This window comes from Grammomys surdaster, unplaced genomic scaffold, assembly GCF_004785775.1.
Source record: "Grammomys surdaster isolate TR1022 unplaced genomic scaffold, NIH_TR_1.0 126118, whole genome shotgun sequence".
Classification (NCBI taxonomy): Eukaryota; Metazoa; Chordata; class Mammalia; order Rodentia; family Muridae; genus Grammomys; species Grammomys surdaster.
The window spans coordinates 6,684,399-6,703,324 of NW_021620926.1; the positions used below are offsets into that span (position 1 = coordinate 6,684,399).

At 46.2% G+C, this 18,926-nt stretch overlaps 1 protein-coding gene across 1 annotated transcript in view; it reads left to right on the forward strand.

Annotated features, from left to right (window-relative positions):
• Positions 1-5,427: 5,427 nt before the first annotated feature.
• Positions 5,428-18,926, forward strand: part of Clic6 (chloride intracellular channel 6) — a 42,732-nt gene continuing 29,233 nt past the window's right edge. Inside the window, exon 1 of the mRNA XM_028756404.1 lies at positions 5,428-6,836. Coding sequence (XP_028612237.1) covers positions 5,736-6,836 — 1,101 coding nt within the window. The 5' untranslated portion in view covers positions 5,428-5,735. The remainder of the gene's footprint in view (positions 6,837-18,926) is intronic.

Genomic DNA, 18,926 nt, shown 5'->3' on the forward strand with positions numbered 1-18,926 from the left:
TTTCCAGAAGAATCATCAGTCTTGGCTCTGGTGTCAAAAGTGAAGGCAGAGAGAGAAGAAGCTTCAGACTCAGGAACCAGTATTGCATGAGGGTGCTACTGATTCAATTCTCTGCATTTCCCCTATATCACATTTAAGACCTGTGGTACATCTGTCTCCTCTCCAGATTATTCCCAGAAGAACTATCAAGAAATGATTTATAGTAAAGTCATGGAGGAGGGATTCTCTGTCCCCCCTCCCCCTTCATCTTTCAAATCTCTCAAGGACATTGGTTCAATATTAGATCTGTTCTGAGAGGAGTCCAAGATCACGAACATCTCAAGGAACACAGAGAACAAATTATCATCCAGCTGGTTTTCTGGCGTGCTTCTGTGTAATTCATACTTGGTAGCAGAACATGAGAGTGACTGGGGCGTTCTTGCAGTCATGCTGCTGAGATCACAGGCATCTTTCCAGAACCATCACTGGGTAAATAACAAAGGGTCACCCTAGTCCGGGGTGACTTTCCTAGCACTTATTACACACTGTGTCAGGATGTGATAGCAGTGTTGTCTGAGACAACACTAAGAAGGTCACCTTGCTAACAATAGCAAATGCTAGGCAAAGTACTGATAGGTTATCAGCCACTCACAATGACAGTGATCCTATCGGGAGTACCGCTGTCCCAGAAGGAGGATGGATTAAAATCACAGAGTTTCTAAGATAGGGCAGGAACTCAGTTCCGGCAATCTGACTGAGAATCTACCCATTTTGCCATGGCTATCATTTAAGTTTGTTCTGTATAATTTTTTTTTTAAAAAGATGATATTGCAGAATTCATTCAGGACTTCCTGATTAACCAATTTTACAATCCCTGCTTCCTAGTTTAAGCATGTCCTGTGCTGATATTCACTACTGCCCACTGGTTCTGGGATGAGCCTAAGGTGCAAGGTGCAAACTAGGTAAACTTTCTAGCGCTGAGCCAAATTCTGCCATTGAGCAAAACTAAGCAGAGAGAGAAGTGATCTTGGAACCATTCGTAAGAGAGGGAAATGTGGAAGAAATCACAAGGTGGGTGAGCAAATTCACCCTATGGCTGAATGTTACAGATACTATGAGAGGGAAAGGTTTTGTGTGTGTGTGTGTGTGTTTGTATGTGTGTGTGAGTGTGTGTGTGAGTGTGTGTATGTGCTTGTGTGTCAGTGTGTGAGAGTATGTGTGTATGTGTGTTTGTGTGTGTTTGTGTGTGAGTATGTGTGTGAGTGTGTGTGTTTGTGTGTGTATGTGTTTGTGTGTGAGTGCGTGAGAGTATGTGTGTGAGTATGTGTGTTTGCTTGTGTGTGTTTGTCTTTGTGAGTGTGTTTGTCTTTGTGAGTGTGTTTGTGTGTGTGTGTGTGTGTGTGTGTGAGAGAGAGAGAGAGAGAGAGAGAGAGAGAGAGAGAGAGAGACTTGCCTCTACATCTATGACATTTTCTTTGTAATCTCAGAGTTCTGCAGCCCTGTGATTACTTATCCTGTATGGCAGGGGCACTATGGTGACTAAGAACTTTGCCCCTTGTCACTGTCCAGAAGGCTGCCACCTCTGCTTAATGATTCCCAGTATTCAAATAGTTAACCCCAGGATGGCGACTTGTTAACAGTGTGTGTATCAGTGGCTTCCGATTCACATGGGCTTAATGGCTTTTTTGGGGGGAGTTTCTTTAGTGGTTCCTTATAGAACTTATCCCTTGCTAATAATTAACACATCGGCCGAGGCAGTCTCCAGAGTTAATAGATAAGGATTCTTGTGGCCGGCAAATCTCATGCTTTGTCTTGTCCTCTGGGTTGTTGTTGGAGAACAGTTGTTTTTAAAAACTAGTTCAGATTGGTGCATAGAAAAACATGGATCTGAAGATGTGTGCATTTATTTATTCAACACATTTCTATCAAGATCCTAATATGCGCCTAGTTCTGCTCTAGGTAATGGTATTGCTATGGAGACAGGGGCATTGTGGGGGAGAGATGGGCTAGATGTAATAATAACTAGAATTTACTGTATGTCAGAAGAGGGTGACGTCAGGTGGAGAGGATGCTAGGGTGCAGGAGTCGGGCTATATATACCCTATCTAAACCAATAGTAACAAAACCAAAGCCCACAACAGCTTGCAGATGCAGGGCCAATCTCCCCAACAAAATGTGCTTCCTTAACCTTGCCTTTCTGCAAGGGCACAACCAAGACTAACTCTAATTCAGCCCCACCTGGGCCGGCGCCAGCTCCACAAATAATCCAACAGTTCCTTGAGCTGTTAGCCCTCTGACTATCAGGACACGTGACCCAGTCACTTGAGTTAACATTTATTAAATAGCATTACTCACGTGGGCACGGACCCTCACTCCATGGTTCTGTGAAAGACTCAGAGAACACTGGCTTGGGATTAAGAAGCTTCACATATACCTAGGCTCACACTTTTCAAAACAGTGCAACAAATCTAACTATGGTTCTTCAGTGGTTCATATCCATAATGCTTGTTTACACTTAGAAATCCCCAACAGCTTCAAACACTGTGAGGTTTTTGGGGGCACTCAACATTGAAGAAAAACCAGTTTAGTGAAACTTGTTTGAGGGTCAACTTAAATTGTGTGTATGTGTGTGTGTGTGTGTATGTGTGTGTGTGTATGTGTGTGTGTGTATGTGTGTGTGTGTGTTTCAGAAGTTATGTTTAGTTTTTGTATTTATTTTGGTTTTGGGTGTGTGCATATGCATGTGTGTATTGTAATGTATATGCATGTGTATGCTATATGTATGTGATGCTTGTGTGTGTGTGTGTATGTGTGTATGTGTGTGTGTGTGTGTGTTGTAATGTATATTCACATGTCCTGCTCTATCAATCCACCTTATTCCCTTGGGACAGGGTCTCACTGAACCCAAAGTTAGACAGGTGGCCAGCAACCCCAGAAACTCTCCTCTCTCTGTCTCCCACAGTGGTGGGCTTACAGGTGCGAGTGTGGCCATCACATCTGCCTTTTTAGGTGGTATTGGGGATTCAAATTCAGGTCTTCTTGCTTGCACAGAATGTATTCTTATCGGTTGAGCCATTTCCTCTGGTTTCTACACTCCTTACATAATGTTCTATTTGTCTGTGACACTGAGAAACTATCTCCATATTGGATGACAGGGTGGTAGGTCATGTGTGTCAAGCAATATATGATATGAGATATTTTGCCACCATTGTTCTTAGAATTCCAGTTTCTGCAGTACATCTGGTCTTGAATATTTACATAAAGGAACTTGAACAGGTACCGTTTGCTGCTAGACCTCACTGCTGCCTTCATTCTCCTCTTAGAGATGAGTGATAGATGTGTTCTTGCTCTGGTGAGTGCATCAGGATTCCTTCATCAGGAGCCATGTAGGGTCTACCTGACATGTCCAGCTATGTTACCTGTGTGGGTGATGTGCTTTGAGTGTTTTGTGGCCTCTATTCAAAGCTATGGCTTTGGTCCTGTGCTTTCTAGGTAGAGTTTAGCTTCAGAGAAATGTGCTGTGAATATGAGTGTTTATCTATCTTGTTGTCTTGGTTTTGTGCTTCTTTGACAGAAGATCATGGACTGAGTGATTAATAAGGGAAAAAATTTATTGCTCACAGTTTTGGGGGCTGGAAATGACAATAGCAAAGTGTTAGCATCTCAAAAGTGCTTTCTAGATGTATTCAAGAAACATCCCTCTCTTGTAAAGATAACAAAATCCTCTGTGGGTATGATGGCTAAACCCAGCCAGAGCAAGAAGTCAAACTCAGTAAGAGAGAAAGAAGTCAAACTGAACTCCCCACTGCGCCATCATGTTTAGGCAACACCTTCCTGGGTGCTTGCTTAGCATCCATCCAAGTCTTGGGTTCAATCTCCAGTGTTTCATCAAGACTTGCTTCGGTGACACAATCTCAGCTAAGGCAGGAGGGTCAAAGTTCAAGGTCATCCTCCGCTATATAGTGTGGTCGAGGACAGCCTAGGCTACATGGGACCCTGCCTCAAACAAACAAACACCCCAACTTTTATTATGTTGAGATATTATCCATCTGTGAAGACATTTAAACGCTTTTATTGTGAAAGGATGTGGAATGTTAGCAAGTGCTAGCTACTGAGGTGAACACATCATATATTTTTAAAAAGATTTATTTTATTTTTAATCATCTGTATGTATGTTAGTGTGCAGGGGTTTGTACACTCGAGTGCAGGCGGCATTTGAAGCCAGAAGAGGGTGTTGGATCCCCTGGAACTGAAGTTGTGAGCTATTTGATGTGGGTGCTGAGAATCAAACTCAGTTCCTCCTGAAGAGCGGCGTACGTTCTTAACCTCAGAACTGTTTCTCCAGCCCACATATAACTTTTAAAATCTCATCCATTATGATGCACTGCGTCTATAGATTTGCATGTGTTGAATGAAACACCATTGCAACCTCCAGCCTCCAGTGGTGAATGATCTTTCTGATACACGTTGTATTCAAATCCTTGGTGTTTTGTTAATAATGTTGGTATCTATATTTATCAGGAATATTGGTCAGGAGTTGGTGTGTCCTTTGATAAAGGGGAAATGCAGGCCTCACAGAGTAAGCTTGGCGGGGGCTGGGGAGGTGTCCTTTCTTTTTCAGTTCAATGGAATAGTTTTTAGAAGAATTGATGTTTGTCCTCTCACAGGACAGCTTGCTTCTCTGTAAGAAGTTTCTGACAGGTGATCGTTGGGGACGCCTGCTCAGTTAGTTCTATAACTCTTTTTTTTTTTTTTTTTTTGGTTTGGCTTTTCGAGACAGGGTATCTCTGTGTAGCCCTGGCTGTCCTGGAACTCACAGTTCTATAACTCTTCCCTCTTTCCCACCCTGAATTTTCTCTTCTCACCGTCAACCGCCAAACCCCTTACCACAGTATTGAGGCCCATGCACTGGATTCTTAGCGTCTTCGTCTTCAGGAGCTGAAGAAGTGAGAGGCAACCTTCTGGTACTTCCCCAATGTCCTCCAAAAGCCCCCTAGCTACTGTTCCTTTCTTCCAACCCCTTCCAAAAGCTCCCCTGGCTTCTGTTCCCAACATCCTTAGGCTTTTGGAATCTACAGTAATGGGAGGGCAGCCATTCCTCCCTTCAGGGTTTATACCTTTTCTGTGGAACCAGATGCAAGGATGGGTCTATTCCACTCAGTACCAGAGGAGCTTAACCCGTCACCTCCATGGTGAAGTGAGGTAAGGCGGGAATTCCATCCTCAAGTATGTGACCGTGATTTTAAATGGCTCAGAAACTTGATGCTGTTCCAGAAGACGCTAAAGTGGCCAGTAAAATCAGTCTTTTCATTAAAATCCACAAAAGCCTCAGAAAGGCTATCATTGGCTAGGTTCCCAGGCCACCCAAACTGGCTGGGAGGTGGGGAAGACAAACCCCGCCCAATCCCTAAGAGGGGAGAGTTGCCTCTGAGGATTTCTGGTCAACCCTTGAGACTGCAGCAAACCAGCCCATCTCTTCGAAGGAGTTCAAGAGGCAAGCTGAGTTCTTTAGCCCCATACCCTGGCCTGCACAGAAGGATTGGGGTCCGGGTGTGAATTTAGGAGAAACACGAACTCTTGAGGAAGAACCCAAAGACTTTAAGCCAGGGAAAAGGGACATAGAATCTTGGGGTCCGCGGGATTTCGCATCAAGCGAAACCTTCGCTTCCAGAGCCGAGAGTGGGGTGTCCTCTTGGAAGGGGCACGGCAGCCCCTGCCCCTCACTCCTGAGCAGCGTCGAGTAAGGGTATTTTACCATGGCTGAGGCCAAGGAGCCCAAGGAGATCGCTCCGGGTTCCCAGGGGCAACCCGAAGGTGCGGCGATAGGGGGACCAGGAGAGCCTGGGGCTGCGGACCTGGAGGGGCGGGAAGCAAGCGAGGGAGCTGCAGAGGCACCCAGGGACCTGGGGGCGGGCGCAGAGGCCACAGCCTCGGGGAAGGAGGAAGGAGGCTGTGGGCTGGAAGCGGGAATCGGGGGAGCGCAGGCGCAAGACCCGCGCACGGGCCCCGGGACAGAGACGGGCGCCAGCGGAGCTCCAGGGGAAGCGGAGGCTGCAGAGCGCGACCCCGAGGCCGCCAGGATCCCGCAGGGAGCGGAGGAGGCTCCAAGCGCCCAGCAGGTGCGGGAGATGAGCTCGGGGCTAGAAGCTCAGAGTGAGGCCCCCGAGGTCCCCGGGGACGCTCGCCAGGAGCCAGAGGACCCCATGGCCTCAGAGGCAGGGGAAGAGGCAGAATCCGGTCAGGGAGCGCAGGGAGGCAGCGCGCCAGGGTTGCAGATCAACCCAGAAGTCCAGGGATCTGCAGGGGACAATACGGACACAGAGGCACCCGCAGGAGGGCCACTCGGGTCAGAGGGTGAGCCCCAGGGTGAAGGGGAAAGCAGCCTTCAGCACCAGGATGAGGTGATTGAGATTGCAGCCGCAGAGATCGAAGGGCACGAGCCCGGGGAGCTGGCGGGCGCTTCGGCCGCAGACGCCGCGGGGGAAGTGGGTACCCTGGGGAAAGATGGGTCCGAGGAAGCAACTCCTGAGGAGGTGAGGGTAGACGCTGTTGAGAATGGGGACCAGGCCAGGCTCCAGGAGGAGACCGGGGAGGAAGAAGCGAGGCCAGACCCCGGGTTGAAGAGACCCTGTGAAGAGGCTATCCAAGAGAAATCCCCCGACGATAGCCTTGATGGAGAGGAGGCCAAACCCACCGGGCACGAGGAGTCCCAGGAGGAGCTTAGCAACCACCTAGCCGAGGAGCCCAGCGCCCAAGGTGGAGAAGAGTTGGGGCGAGTGAACGGCCGCAGGGAGAACGGCCCAGCATCGGAGGAAGGGGATCCAGGACAGGAGCACGACATCACCCTCTTTGTTAAGGTAAATCAAGGTATCCCCAGGACCTAGAACTACCCGATCATTTTAGGTTTAGGCCAGCACAGAACCAAAACCGTGTTCAAGCACTTCCGTCAGCCAGAAGGAACAGCTAGGATTTCAGAAGTTAGGGCTGTGAATGCGGTTTAGTGGTTTGCCTAGCACGCGTGAGGTCCACAATCTCAGTATATCAAGAGTCAGCAGCATGCAGCAGCAGTGTAAGGTTTGGTGTGTGTGTGTGTGGGGGGGGTTGTTGGTGACACTCCACTCTCCCTTGTCCTGAACATCCTAACTGGCCCTTCTAGTCCTAAGAATTAGGAAGAAAACAAAAAGTGGCCTGCCTTATTGGCCTTCAAAAGATTTCTGCCAAAGAAGGCTTTAATCCTTGAAGTAAAAAAATGTGAACAGGTAGGTTCAGTGTGAGAATTCCCAGACTTAACTCCCAGAGGCCCAGAGCTGCCTGTGCACTGCGCAGTTCAGGGGACACTGGGAAGCCTCCTATATGCGGTCCTGTTTATTGAACATATTAAGGTTTACTTTGGCAGATTTCAGGATGCTGGAGACTTGAACGTCATTTGTCTGCACAATATGTTTCTGGTTTCTCTTTAGTCAGGAAGAAAGCCATGATTTCATTTTTGAAAGAGTCTGTAGACACATGAGGAGGAAGTTTTGAGTGTAAACAGGCATTTTTACAAGGCCTCCAAAAAAAAAATGTGGACAAAGTCCAGCAGTGGCTCACACCAAGAGCTTTGTTTAAAAGAAAAAAGTTCTTCCTGGGGACCTTTGATCAGACCCCAGGAAGCTAGAGATAATAAGATGAAGAATGTGTTACATGTTGGACCCTAATTCTTCAGAAATACCTTCAAGTTTACAGAAGGTCTAAACCCTCTTGGCTGAGATTTTTAATACATAAACAGAAAGAAAAAAAAAAACATTCCCAGGAGATTAACATCAGGATTTAACCAAGGGTGGGGATGGCTGGAATCTGCCCCTGTTTCTAAATAGTGAGACTGCTCCTCCTGGCCAGCACTGTTTTAAATACCCTAAGAGAGGGCGAAAATGGTGGAGTCCGACATGTTACTGCAGCCCTTCGCCAGTCCTGTGGGGATTGGGGTGCAGGACCAGGGTGGCTCCAGTCTGTTCCCTTTGAGGGACATTTTGAATTCAGATCACATGGCTGTGTGATCCCTGCCAACTTGCTGGGGTCGCAGTTATGTAGTGAACTGCTCCTTTCTGGCTGGTGCCTCTACACTGTTGCCTGGTCCCCATTACTCTGCTTATTGGAGAGTTGCAAGTAAATCCAACCTCCTGGCCCAGGCACAAGCCCTTCAGGACTCGATTCTTGCCTCCTTTCTCTCTGGCCTTCCCTTAGCACTGTGCTGTCCCCATGTCCCCAATGGCACTGCAGTGGCAGCTGTAGGAAGGTACTGTGTACCAGGGGAGAACTGCATTACTGATCCTCCCAGCCTTGAAACTGTGTATGCACTTCACCCTCTGCCCGAGTGGACTCTCCCCCATGCCCTGACTATGCCTCCACTTGTCAGCAGCATGCAGAAGTCCTTGAGGACTTCACCTATGTTTGCCTCTTCCTTGGGAAGATTAAATGTATCATTACGTTCCCAGTGCAGATTGCAAGTGTGGAACCGATGAGGCTTTGAATGAGGAACTGGCCAGTGGGTCTGGAGCAAATCCTGGCATGGTCACTTTCCTCATACTAGTTGGTTCCTTTCACAGCAACGGGCTCCTTCCCCTAGAGATTATTATGAAGTCTCAGGAATAGGTCACACTTAGCCTCTGGAGTTGTGACTGGCTCAGTATTAGTAGTGTAAGGGAGTATTCCCCTGCCTCTGCTTTCCCCCACCCCAGCTTCTTTGATGTGGTACAAGGAGTTCTCCCTGCTTCTACTCCTGCCATTTTGTAAGGGAATCTCCTTCTAGGTATTGAATTATCTTCCATTTCTGGGGATGAGAATGTTATAGAAACTCAAACAGCTATTATTATGGGTATTGTTTCAAGGTGGTTGGTTAGGGCAAAGTCGGGGTGGCTGGGAGGGGAGCTTGCACACAGTGGGTGCACATGGGACATTGGATGAGTCTTGGCTCCCTGCGTGTCCCTCCTCTTCTTTAAGAAAACAAGCAGATCTCCCAACAGTGAGGTCAGGTAGCTCCTTCGGGTCATTTAAGACCTGTCTCACTTCGATAAGGCTCTTGATTTCTGTTGATCCTACTAATCCACCTCTCTGAAATCCACCTCTCTGAAAAACAAAGAAGAAACAATGAAACCCAAAGCAATAGACAAGCAAAAGGAAAACAAAAAAACCTTTGTACCACCATGTCTTCTAGAGTTGTAATACTGTATTGGTAAACCCTAAAGTTAGGTCAGAATTACATTTTGTTACTAGCTCAACCTTGTCTAGGCTCTTCCAGGGGCTCCTTACGGGTGGACTCCTTAGTCTACAGTGATACACTCACTGATCAGCGTAGTCCTGAGTTAAGGGGCATGGTCATGGTAGTTTTCCTGGGACCCAGATGACTTGTTGAGTCTCCAGAGTTGTTATTTGAAGTCTTTCTTCCAAACATGGCATGTTGCTGCCTGCATTCTGTCTGTGACCTTTCCGCCTTCACTGTTTTTCTTATTTTTAACAAACCAATAGATTGATCATAATATTTTATATATTATTACATGTAAATTTATTTAACTATTACTTACTATAATATGCACTAGAAAGTTGGCTGCCTAGTGACACGGACTAATAATATCATCAGTAAGTCATTACTAAGACAGCTTATGATTTCGGCCATCTGGTAGACTGCATCACTCATCATTATGAGCGTTATTGTGTTATTAACTTGTCATTTGTTTTATTCAGTGAATATACAAGGATGCATTTTTGTAAAGGAGCTATAGCATACACAGCAGCAGGCCAAGGGAGACCCCCTTGAGTGCTGTGTGTCAAACTAATGGCTAATCATTAATCGATTATCTTTTCAATTAATTATTGATTATTTTTCTTCCCTTAAAGAAGTATTAACTAGGTCTCCAGACTATAGGATGATCCCCAAATATATCTATATCTATGTCTGTGTCTGTGTCTGTGTCTGTGTCTGTGTCTGTGTCTGTGTCTGTGTCTGTGTCTATGTCTGTCTATGTCTATGTCTCTATCTATCTATCTATCTATCTATCTATCTATCTATCTATCTATATCTGTATAGTAAGAGATATGGTTTTCTTCTCCACTCACGACTAGCAAAGGTAACTTCACATGCATGCAGTGGGGATTGGGGTTGGGCAAAAATCAACAAACTAAATACCCACAGAGGTTTAATCACCAAGGAAGGCTCAGAACATTGTTTCCTCAAATCTAGCCTGTGTTCTCAGAAGCAAGGTTAGGACTGGGGAAGCCTGAGATATGGCTTTTACATGACTTAAAAAATCCTCCATCTGACCAGTGAGTGACTCTTGGCTGGAGTTTAAGTTGTAACAGCTCACATTTGACTAGAATTTAGAGGTATAATTGAGCCTATGGGCTTGCATGGACCATCAGATCTGGGTTTTTTATTTCTTTAAGTGAAACAAATCCAGCAGAATAAAATAAAACTCAAGAAAGACACGGCTTTTGTCTATGTCATCAGAAGTGCCCAAAAGAAATCCATTAATTAAAAGGCTGTCAAGCATGGCCACATTACACAGCTTGACAGGATCATGCTAGGACCTGCTTCTTAGAGATTACTGGTCAACCAGTAGGCTGTTGTTCCCTGTGACCATTCTGCCTGGAAGGAACATGTTGAGACCTGCTCTGTGGAGCTTGGTCTCTAGGGAACGTCCCAGGGAGATGTTATTTTCCCAACAGTGTGAGTCCCATGTGTTCTGAAGGGACATGAACAAGTATGCATCGTACAACTTCAGCTCTCCCTGGAAAACAATGGTTTCCACTGTTTGTTTTTAGGATTATCTTATAAAACTGGATTGAAAATGATATACATAAAACTAGCACAGTGTCATTTAGCAGAGCGACAAGGAGGATGTGCGATTTTGCGCTCCTCCTACAACTAGACCCAGTGCGCGTGCGCACACTGCGGTGGGGTGGAGGACATGGCTGGCCATGCCCCTCACTAACCTGAATGAGATGGGATCTACTTGTTTCCACCCTTAAACCTGGCTCTGCAGTAGGCTCACCCCCCATCCCCTCCCCATTCAGTCTCAGTGATGACAGGTGAGTGCTCAAGTTGATGGCCGATGGTTTCAATGTGACTAACAGTGAGAAGCAAGTTCTAAACACAACCCTAGGTCCCCAAGATTCCAGCCCAGCATCCCTTGGAAGATGGATATGGCTTGAGTCCTCCCTGAGGACATCTCAGCATTAAGGCTATGGATGCTAACATTTGAGGTTTAGGCATATGGTTTTCTGCCCCGGGCTGTGCACACATGCCATTGCTCCTGTCATTGAGCCTTATGGGAGCAGTGGTGTCTCCTGTCCTACAGCATGAGTCCCTTCTCCTCACTTGAGGTCTCTTAGGGCCCAGGCTTCACACAGTGACGCATGCTCAGCTGCCCCACCTCTGGGAGCATCAGAAGACACTTGAGAACACCACACTGGGTCCTCTAAGTATGTCTCCTATTCATTTTAGTTAGCTAGACAATACCTAAGAAGTGAAGGACCACGTAAATCCCAAATTCTGGTCAATGTTTTGGGTTCAGGGGATGTACTGGACTTCAGGATGATCTGCTAACTCAGGATGTATAAAGTACTATATTTGGACACTGGGCTAAAATCAGAGAACACATAGTTCATGTTTTAGAAGCTATATTAAAAAGAAAAAGACCTGAAGTTACCATAACGAAATACTAGATGCTGTGTTATTATAAAGCATTGAAGTTTATTTGGGTCATGAATCTGGAGGATTGGAGGTCCAAGAGCATAGTGTTTGCTTCTGGGTGGTTATGTCATAGCATGTCAGAGCTGTCACTGGGTAAGACAGAACAGATCTAGCTAAAGTCTTATTCATCTTTACCCATGTTGTCTTGAGTGCCCCACCCTATGACCTCATTTAAACCTAACCATCTCCTAAAGTTCTCACCTCCAAATACTACTAACATGTAAATTGGGAGACCAAAATATTTCAGCACTTGAATTTGGGGGTCACATTGAAACTGTAGAGAAAAAAAAAAAAGACCAAGAAGGTCCTTGTCCTTTCAGACCTTATTTAGAATAGAGGGTGGCTACCGTACAGATGACAAAGTGCCGAGGAGAGGTAGAGAGCTATTAACGAAGGCTCTGCAGATGGAACATCTACATGGGGCTGGAAGCTGATGTGTAAAAGACCCGGCAGCTGCCTGTCCTCTCTCAGCTGCTAGCACGTCACGAAGCACATGATGTCCCCCAGTGAATGCTGGTATGTGGGGAGGAGGTGTGAGGGTAGAAGGTGAGGTGCGGGCATGTGTCGTAGCAAGACCCAAAGACACAGCTCTCTCCACTGAACAGCTTCCTACTTAATCAGATTTGGATAGACACAACCATTTCCCTTTCTGCTCCACAGGTAACAGGCACCCTGGTAATCTCTAGGACAAACTCTTCAAGTTTTTCTAAAATGCCTAGCCTAGATTTGAGTGGCTGAGTCTATCCCACAACGCTTTTATTCTGAGCAGTGCTAACCCGTGGTGACCGATGAGAGGAATAGCAGGAGTGGGCTCAAATGTGGTTACAAGGGGCTAAGACAGCTTCCTTTCCCCTTATACAAGACATAGGATGCAGCAGTTGTCACTGTCACCAGAGTCTGACACTCTGTATCCCTTCTCCCTTTATCATGGAAAGATGGTCTTTTCCACCTGCATCAGACCTTCACCAGAGAGGTCTGGCAAGAGGCCAGCAGGCTTCTCCTCAGACCCACTCCTTATTCCCTTTTACCTGGAAGTGGGTTTCCCCTCTGTCCTGTTGGCTAGAACTGGCCAATGACACACCCACCAGCATCTTTTGCCAGGCACAGGACAGTGAGACAAGATGGTTTAGTATCTGCACATCTGAAACCCCAAACTAGCCTATTCACTCCTAAGTGGTTGAAAATACTAACTAAAGAAACTCTTTTAGGACCCATGAGAAGAAGGCAAATTAAGGTCTCAGCACCCATAAAGGTTTTCCGAGCTGGCTATGATTGTCCCTACGGTGTTGGTTATAACTGCTTTTACTCAGTGACATCAGAATTGAGTTGTTGTGACAGAATCTGTAGACCTCGAAGCTTAAAATATCTACTTTAAAGTTCTTTAAAGTTTGCTGACCTCTAGAGACAGCAACTCTGTGTCAGTGCCTGAGGTGGAGAGGCTGCCATCTGCACAAAGCTAGGGGTCAGTTTAGACGGAGACAAGGGACCAGACTGCAGAATAAAGGAGCTGGGTTCTACCAGGGTGACTAAGCATCTTCTGTAGCATTAGACATTCACGCTGTCTACCTAGTTTTGATTTCAATAAGGTCGAAATAAAACATCAATTAAATATGTTCATATACAATTTAGAACAGCAGATGTATGCAGTATATGTGGCTCTTCTGTGAAACACACCCTGCATTTTTTTAAAATAAAAGTTAGCATAAGGAAAGTGAACATAAGATATATAATATGATGAAAATCAAGTCTTTCACCTTTGAGTGCGAGCATTCCAGATTTTTCTCCCTAGAGACAACTATTAAAGATCATGCCAGAGACATCTGTACATATCAAACTTGCATGCAAATCCCCTCTGTGTATTTGTTAATAATTGCTTTGAGGGATTATGCCAACACTTAGAATCTTTACGCTTCAAGTATTTATTGTCCAGAGATATTCGGGCACATGGGTTTTTGGTCAGCTTGCATGGGTTGTAGTCAGGACACTGGGTAGGGATGAAAGATTGATGGAGGCAGAAAACCTCCTTCCAAGATGGCTGACTCACTTGCTTCTTGGTGGGAGGTTCAGCTCCTCACCGTGTGGGACTCTGATACACCGTGTTAGTGTCTTCCGGCCTGGTGTGTGGGGGTTTCTAGAACAGGAATCCACGGAAAATCAAAGTAAAAGCCATGAAGCTTTTATGGTTTCCTCTCAAAAGTCACATGGTGTTGGGGCGAGGATATAGCTTGGTTGGCAGCATGTTTGCCTGGCATGCTCAAGGCTCTGGTTGGATCCCCAGCACCACATAAATTGGGTGTGGTGACATATGCTTGTAATCCCAGCACTTGGGAGGCAGACGCAGAGAACAGAAGTTTAAGATCACCCTCCATTACATACCAAATTCCAGATCAGCTGATGATAAAACAAAAGTTAGGAGCTGACTCAAAAACAAAGGTGCAATGTCTACGTTACTTCACTTGTCCGACTAGAGTTACCAAGCTCATCCTTCAAAGAGAGTGGCACTTGGCATCACCTTCTAAAGGGGAAGCCAGGATACATATTACAGATACATATTACAAAATATCTGTATCTGTAAGATACTTGCAGATACACATTACAAAAGTCAACTCTAGTTTTATTGTCTCCAGTGCACAGGAAATGCATTGCTCGTTTGGTTTCCACGTGTTAGTATTTTCTTAGAAATCATCTTTTGTGCTTGTTGAAGATGTCTTAGTGTTCTGATGATGGTGAACTGTATAAAAGTCCTCCACGCATGGATATATAGGTGCTTTCCTTTTCTGATACCCCAATCAGAACTGAGTACTGAACATCCTTCTAGGCATTGCCAGGAGAAAAGGGATGCATGCGTAGAATGTGATAACCCTTACTAATTTTCCTCCTTACAGATGTGCTAGGTAAAGTTCTTTTGATGTCCTGTGGGGACTCCATTTTTCCCCAGGGCCTTCCCTAACTCAGGTCCTGAGTTATCAAACACTTTGAATCTTAAAGGTGGAAAATAGTGCTATTGTTATTTAATTTGGGTTTCTGTTTAAGATACAGACAGTTGAGGGTGCGTCTCTGGTTGAAAAGCAACCTCCTGTTTGTTTGCCTCCTGTTTCTGTGGCTGATTATGTAGGTCCTTTGTCTGATTTTTGGTCTTATTCCTTCTGATTTTTTGTTCTACAGGAATCAGACCTTTGGTGGTCTTCATGTGTGTTCTGATTGGCTTCCTGGGGATGTGTTGGCCTTAGCACTGGGGTGACTTATTCTCTTGGTGATTTCTTGCCCTCGGTGCTAGGGAATCCGTGTAGACTGGAGCTGTACTCTGGTCTCTCACTTCATTTGCTGTGATCTTGAAGTGCTCTCTGGTCTGTCGTATTTGTAACTTCTTAAATGTTTAGGGAGTGCCCTCACGCTCTCCCTTGCTCTCCTTTTGGCTTTCATTAGTGGGAACATTTCACAAATGGAGGGGTGGGAATTGTGGGGGAGAGACCTGGAGCCATCTTGCTGAGTGCTCAATGTTTGTGCTTTGCTCTTCCTTTTCTGGACACGAACACCTCAATCCAGCAGGAGAAACTCACTGTGCGTCTCCACCAGTGTCCTCAGCCTTGTCCCCAACAGGACCCTATTGATCTCAAGCCACAATAGGATGGAGGGATGGGATGAGGAATCGGGAGCCAGGCAACTGTTGCTCCTGTCCTGGGTTGAGGCACACGCAGTGCTCCGATGTGGCCTTGGAGCAATGGCCAGGTTACTGGATGCATCACAGGCATCGTGTGTGTTGGAGCTTCCCAAAACAAAGGCGTTATTGGTCTGCAGATGCAGAGAATTAACACTTTTTCTGGTGCCTTTGATGTCAGGATCTTGGAGGCGAGTTCAAAGAAACCTGGGAAGATGTAATCTTTCCTTCGACTTCGTTCTCTTTGTTTGAACTCCAGGCTGAAGCTTTCCACTCCGCTCCCACGAATAATCAGTCAGGACCAAGTTTTAGGTTGCACTCAATGGCTTCTTGGCATCTTTTAGTTCTCCAAACAGAATTCAATCCTTAAGAAAGCTCAAAGGTGCCGGCCACCAGAGAGGAGGGGCCGGTCTTTGTTCACTGACACCTGAACTGATCTGCCATGACTCTGCGTTGTCAGTGACAGCCACATGGAAGATTTGCTGTGGATGCTGGGGTTGCCAAGGTGAGTGGTGCCTCTAGCTCTTCCTGCCGTTGACTGTAAGGAACAAGACCCCACTGTTGTAGACACTGCTGACGTCTTCTGGTTTGCGCACGTCCATCAAGGACTGAGTGTGGTCTTTTAGTGTGGTGGATTAAATGTGAGTCTGCATTCTGTGGCAGGCTAGCCACTGAGAAGTAGGATTTGGTTGTCCTCAATCTGAATAGATTTGACCTCCGTCTGAAAGGGATTTGACCCACAGAATAACTGGTAGGATGTCACGCCTACAATGCTGTTGCAGGTGTTCCAGGTCCAGGCTGCCAGGCTGGGTGTTTCCAGAGTTTTTTAGGGAGAATACTTCTTATTCAAGGAATTGAAGCAAATGCTCAAACAGATTGCAAGAGTACCAAGACTTTATTACAGCGGACCACATGAGTGAGGTTATTCAAGGGTCACAGTGACTGTTGGCCTTTCTTTGTACGGCTTGAGAGGAGCAGGAGTTTGGCTGCCCAGGGGTGTATCATGGGTAGTTCTGTGTCTTGACTGATGGTCTTGGACTATATAAACCTTTGCTCACCATATATGTCTTATCCCATGGTGCATCTGGTTTTAATCACATGTGCATCCAATTATGCATAAAATAAATAAGCTTAAGGCAAATAGGAGATTCTCCTAAAAGTTTACTCAGAGAACATGGTTTGCTTTATTGTACACACACCTTCAAACTGGTCTAAGTGAACTGGCCCATTGTTTGTAGTTCTCCTTTTTGTTTTAAGATGTTTTTGAATAGAAATGGGGAAGTATCAAGGGGCTGCGACAGGCAACAACGAATGTCCATAATTAAAATCAGATGTCTATGTATTAGCGCATGTGTAGATCAGTCCAGGTGGGGTCCTTGGTTGCTCACAGTTGCTAGGCACATTGTTCACAGAGAGATGTGTGCATTATGTACAGGTAAAGGTCTAAGGCTGCCAATGCATTATTAAGAGATAAATGTGTACACAGCCCAAGCCAAGTACAGCCTTAGGTTGCTGCCCTCGGATTTGTCTCAGTGCTAGGTACTTTTTACCACTGAAGATCACTTCTGCCCATTCACTGAGAATCCTGAGGTCACCATGCCAGAGAGGCCCCCTCCAACCTTTCTGAAATCTGATGGTCCCAGCCGAACCCAGCCTTACAGCTATGTCTACAAGACACCAGACACCTGTGGGAAGCTACATCATCTTTCCCACACACCATACACCAGCTGATTACCAAGTGATTTTGTTAAAGCCACGTGGGGCGCAGGCATCACTTGGAAGGCTGCGTCTAGATGACCTGAGAGGGCTGGCGAGATGGCTGAGCAGGGCTGGCAACCTGAGATGGATGTCTGGATCCCACAAGGTGGTGGGAGAGAAGAGACTGGGGGAGGGACCGTCTTTTGACGTCCACACTCAAGCTGTGGCATTTGTGCAGTGGAACACACATACACAAATACTACTTCCAATATATCATGAGGGATAGTCACTTTAGATTTCTAATTCTGGGAGAGTCTGTTGCATGGCAATCGGTGATGGGTAAGTGTGAACTCACATCATTTCTAGGCTGGTTAACATAGGCAGATCAGTAGGCAGGGTCCTGATTGGGGTTGGGGTTAGGGGTTTGGAAGACAGGAGTGGGCAAGAGCGGGGAGGTGTGCAGAGGAGGTGGCTTTGTCACTGTCAGCCTTCCTATTTGATTTCTGCATGTTTCCCCCTCAGAGTCAGTCTAGGGATTGAAATACTCTGTCAGTCAAGCACCTACAGTGCAGGGTGGGTGTGTAACAGCAGGCTGCGTTATTAAGCAGGCTTTCTGAACAAGGTGTTCCTTTGTTGTAATAATTCCCTGTGAGAATTTTACAAGGAAATAAGCTTTTCATCTCCATGTAAAAGCTCCGGCTGGTATTGGGCCATATTATTAACTAAGGATTAAAAATAGCTCTGCATTTTCTAAGTTTAATTCACGTAAGAGGGGAAAAATGTCGAAGGACATTCTCTTTGTTCACGTCCTTTTCATGACTTGATTTTGCTTGCTGCGACAAGGAACGCCACCAGCGTCACCAAGCATTTGCTGAAAGCTGAAAGGTGGTTAGGCCATTAAGCTATGTGGGTCAACCCCTTGATCTTGCTAATAATAAATTAATTGTTACAACGTTTGACAAGAATAAATACTGTAGACAGTTTAGAATACGTTTAGGATTGGGGGCTGTTTGAAGAGGTAAGTCTGAGTTTCACAGTCTTGAAAACTCAAGTGTGTTTAGGAACTAGTTCTGAGTTATGGGGGGCTGGGAGGAGAAGGAGAGGCCGGGGATTTTGTCCTAGTAGAGCAGTAACCTGCAGACACATTTGACCAACAATGAACACACAATGCACATGGCTGCCCCCCCCCCCCCCAGGACTCGACAGCCTTGTTAACAGCTCACTGTGCAGACTTTTGAGAGAGGAGAAAAAAATTGCCACTCCACTTTTCATTTTTCTAAAATGAACCTATCTTTACTTAGGGTAGTTTTTATTTTTCCCCTTTATAGCCTTGAAAGAAGTATAAGCCATAGTATTTGTGTGTGGTGGGCTTGTCTGACAGGGCAATGCACCATCCTGAGGGCGTGGACGTGAGGCCACCACAGCCTTTCCTTCCCTTCCCCCTCAGGAGAGCAGGGGCCCAACCGACATAGTTATTAGCTTCTTACTCTGCAGGGAACCTCATTTCTGCCTCTGCATTTGGTTGCTTGTTGTTGGTTACTTTATTGCCCCACTAGGGGGCAGACAAAGGTCAGAGAGACACAGAGCCAACTGGTTTCAGTTGCTGTCAGTGAGGGTCCCCCACCCCACCCCCTCATCCCCTCTTCCTAAAGAAAGCGGAGGCTTCCCTAGTGGTTTGCAGACATCTTTCTGGGTTACACCTGTCCTGCCCTCTCTCAACTTCAGGATGGTCTGCTTGGGTCTCTCCGATGGGTCCATCCTTTTCCTGACTGAGAGGAGGGGTGGAGAAGGTTACAGACTGTGGCGGAAGACTGGAGATGGATGCTGCCAAGAAGAGTGAAGCTAGAGAAGGGGCGGGTACCA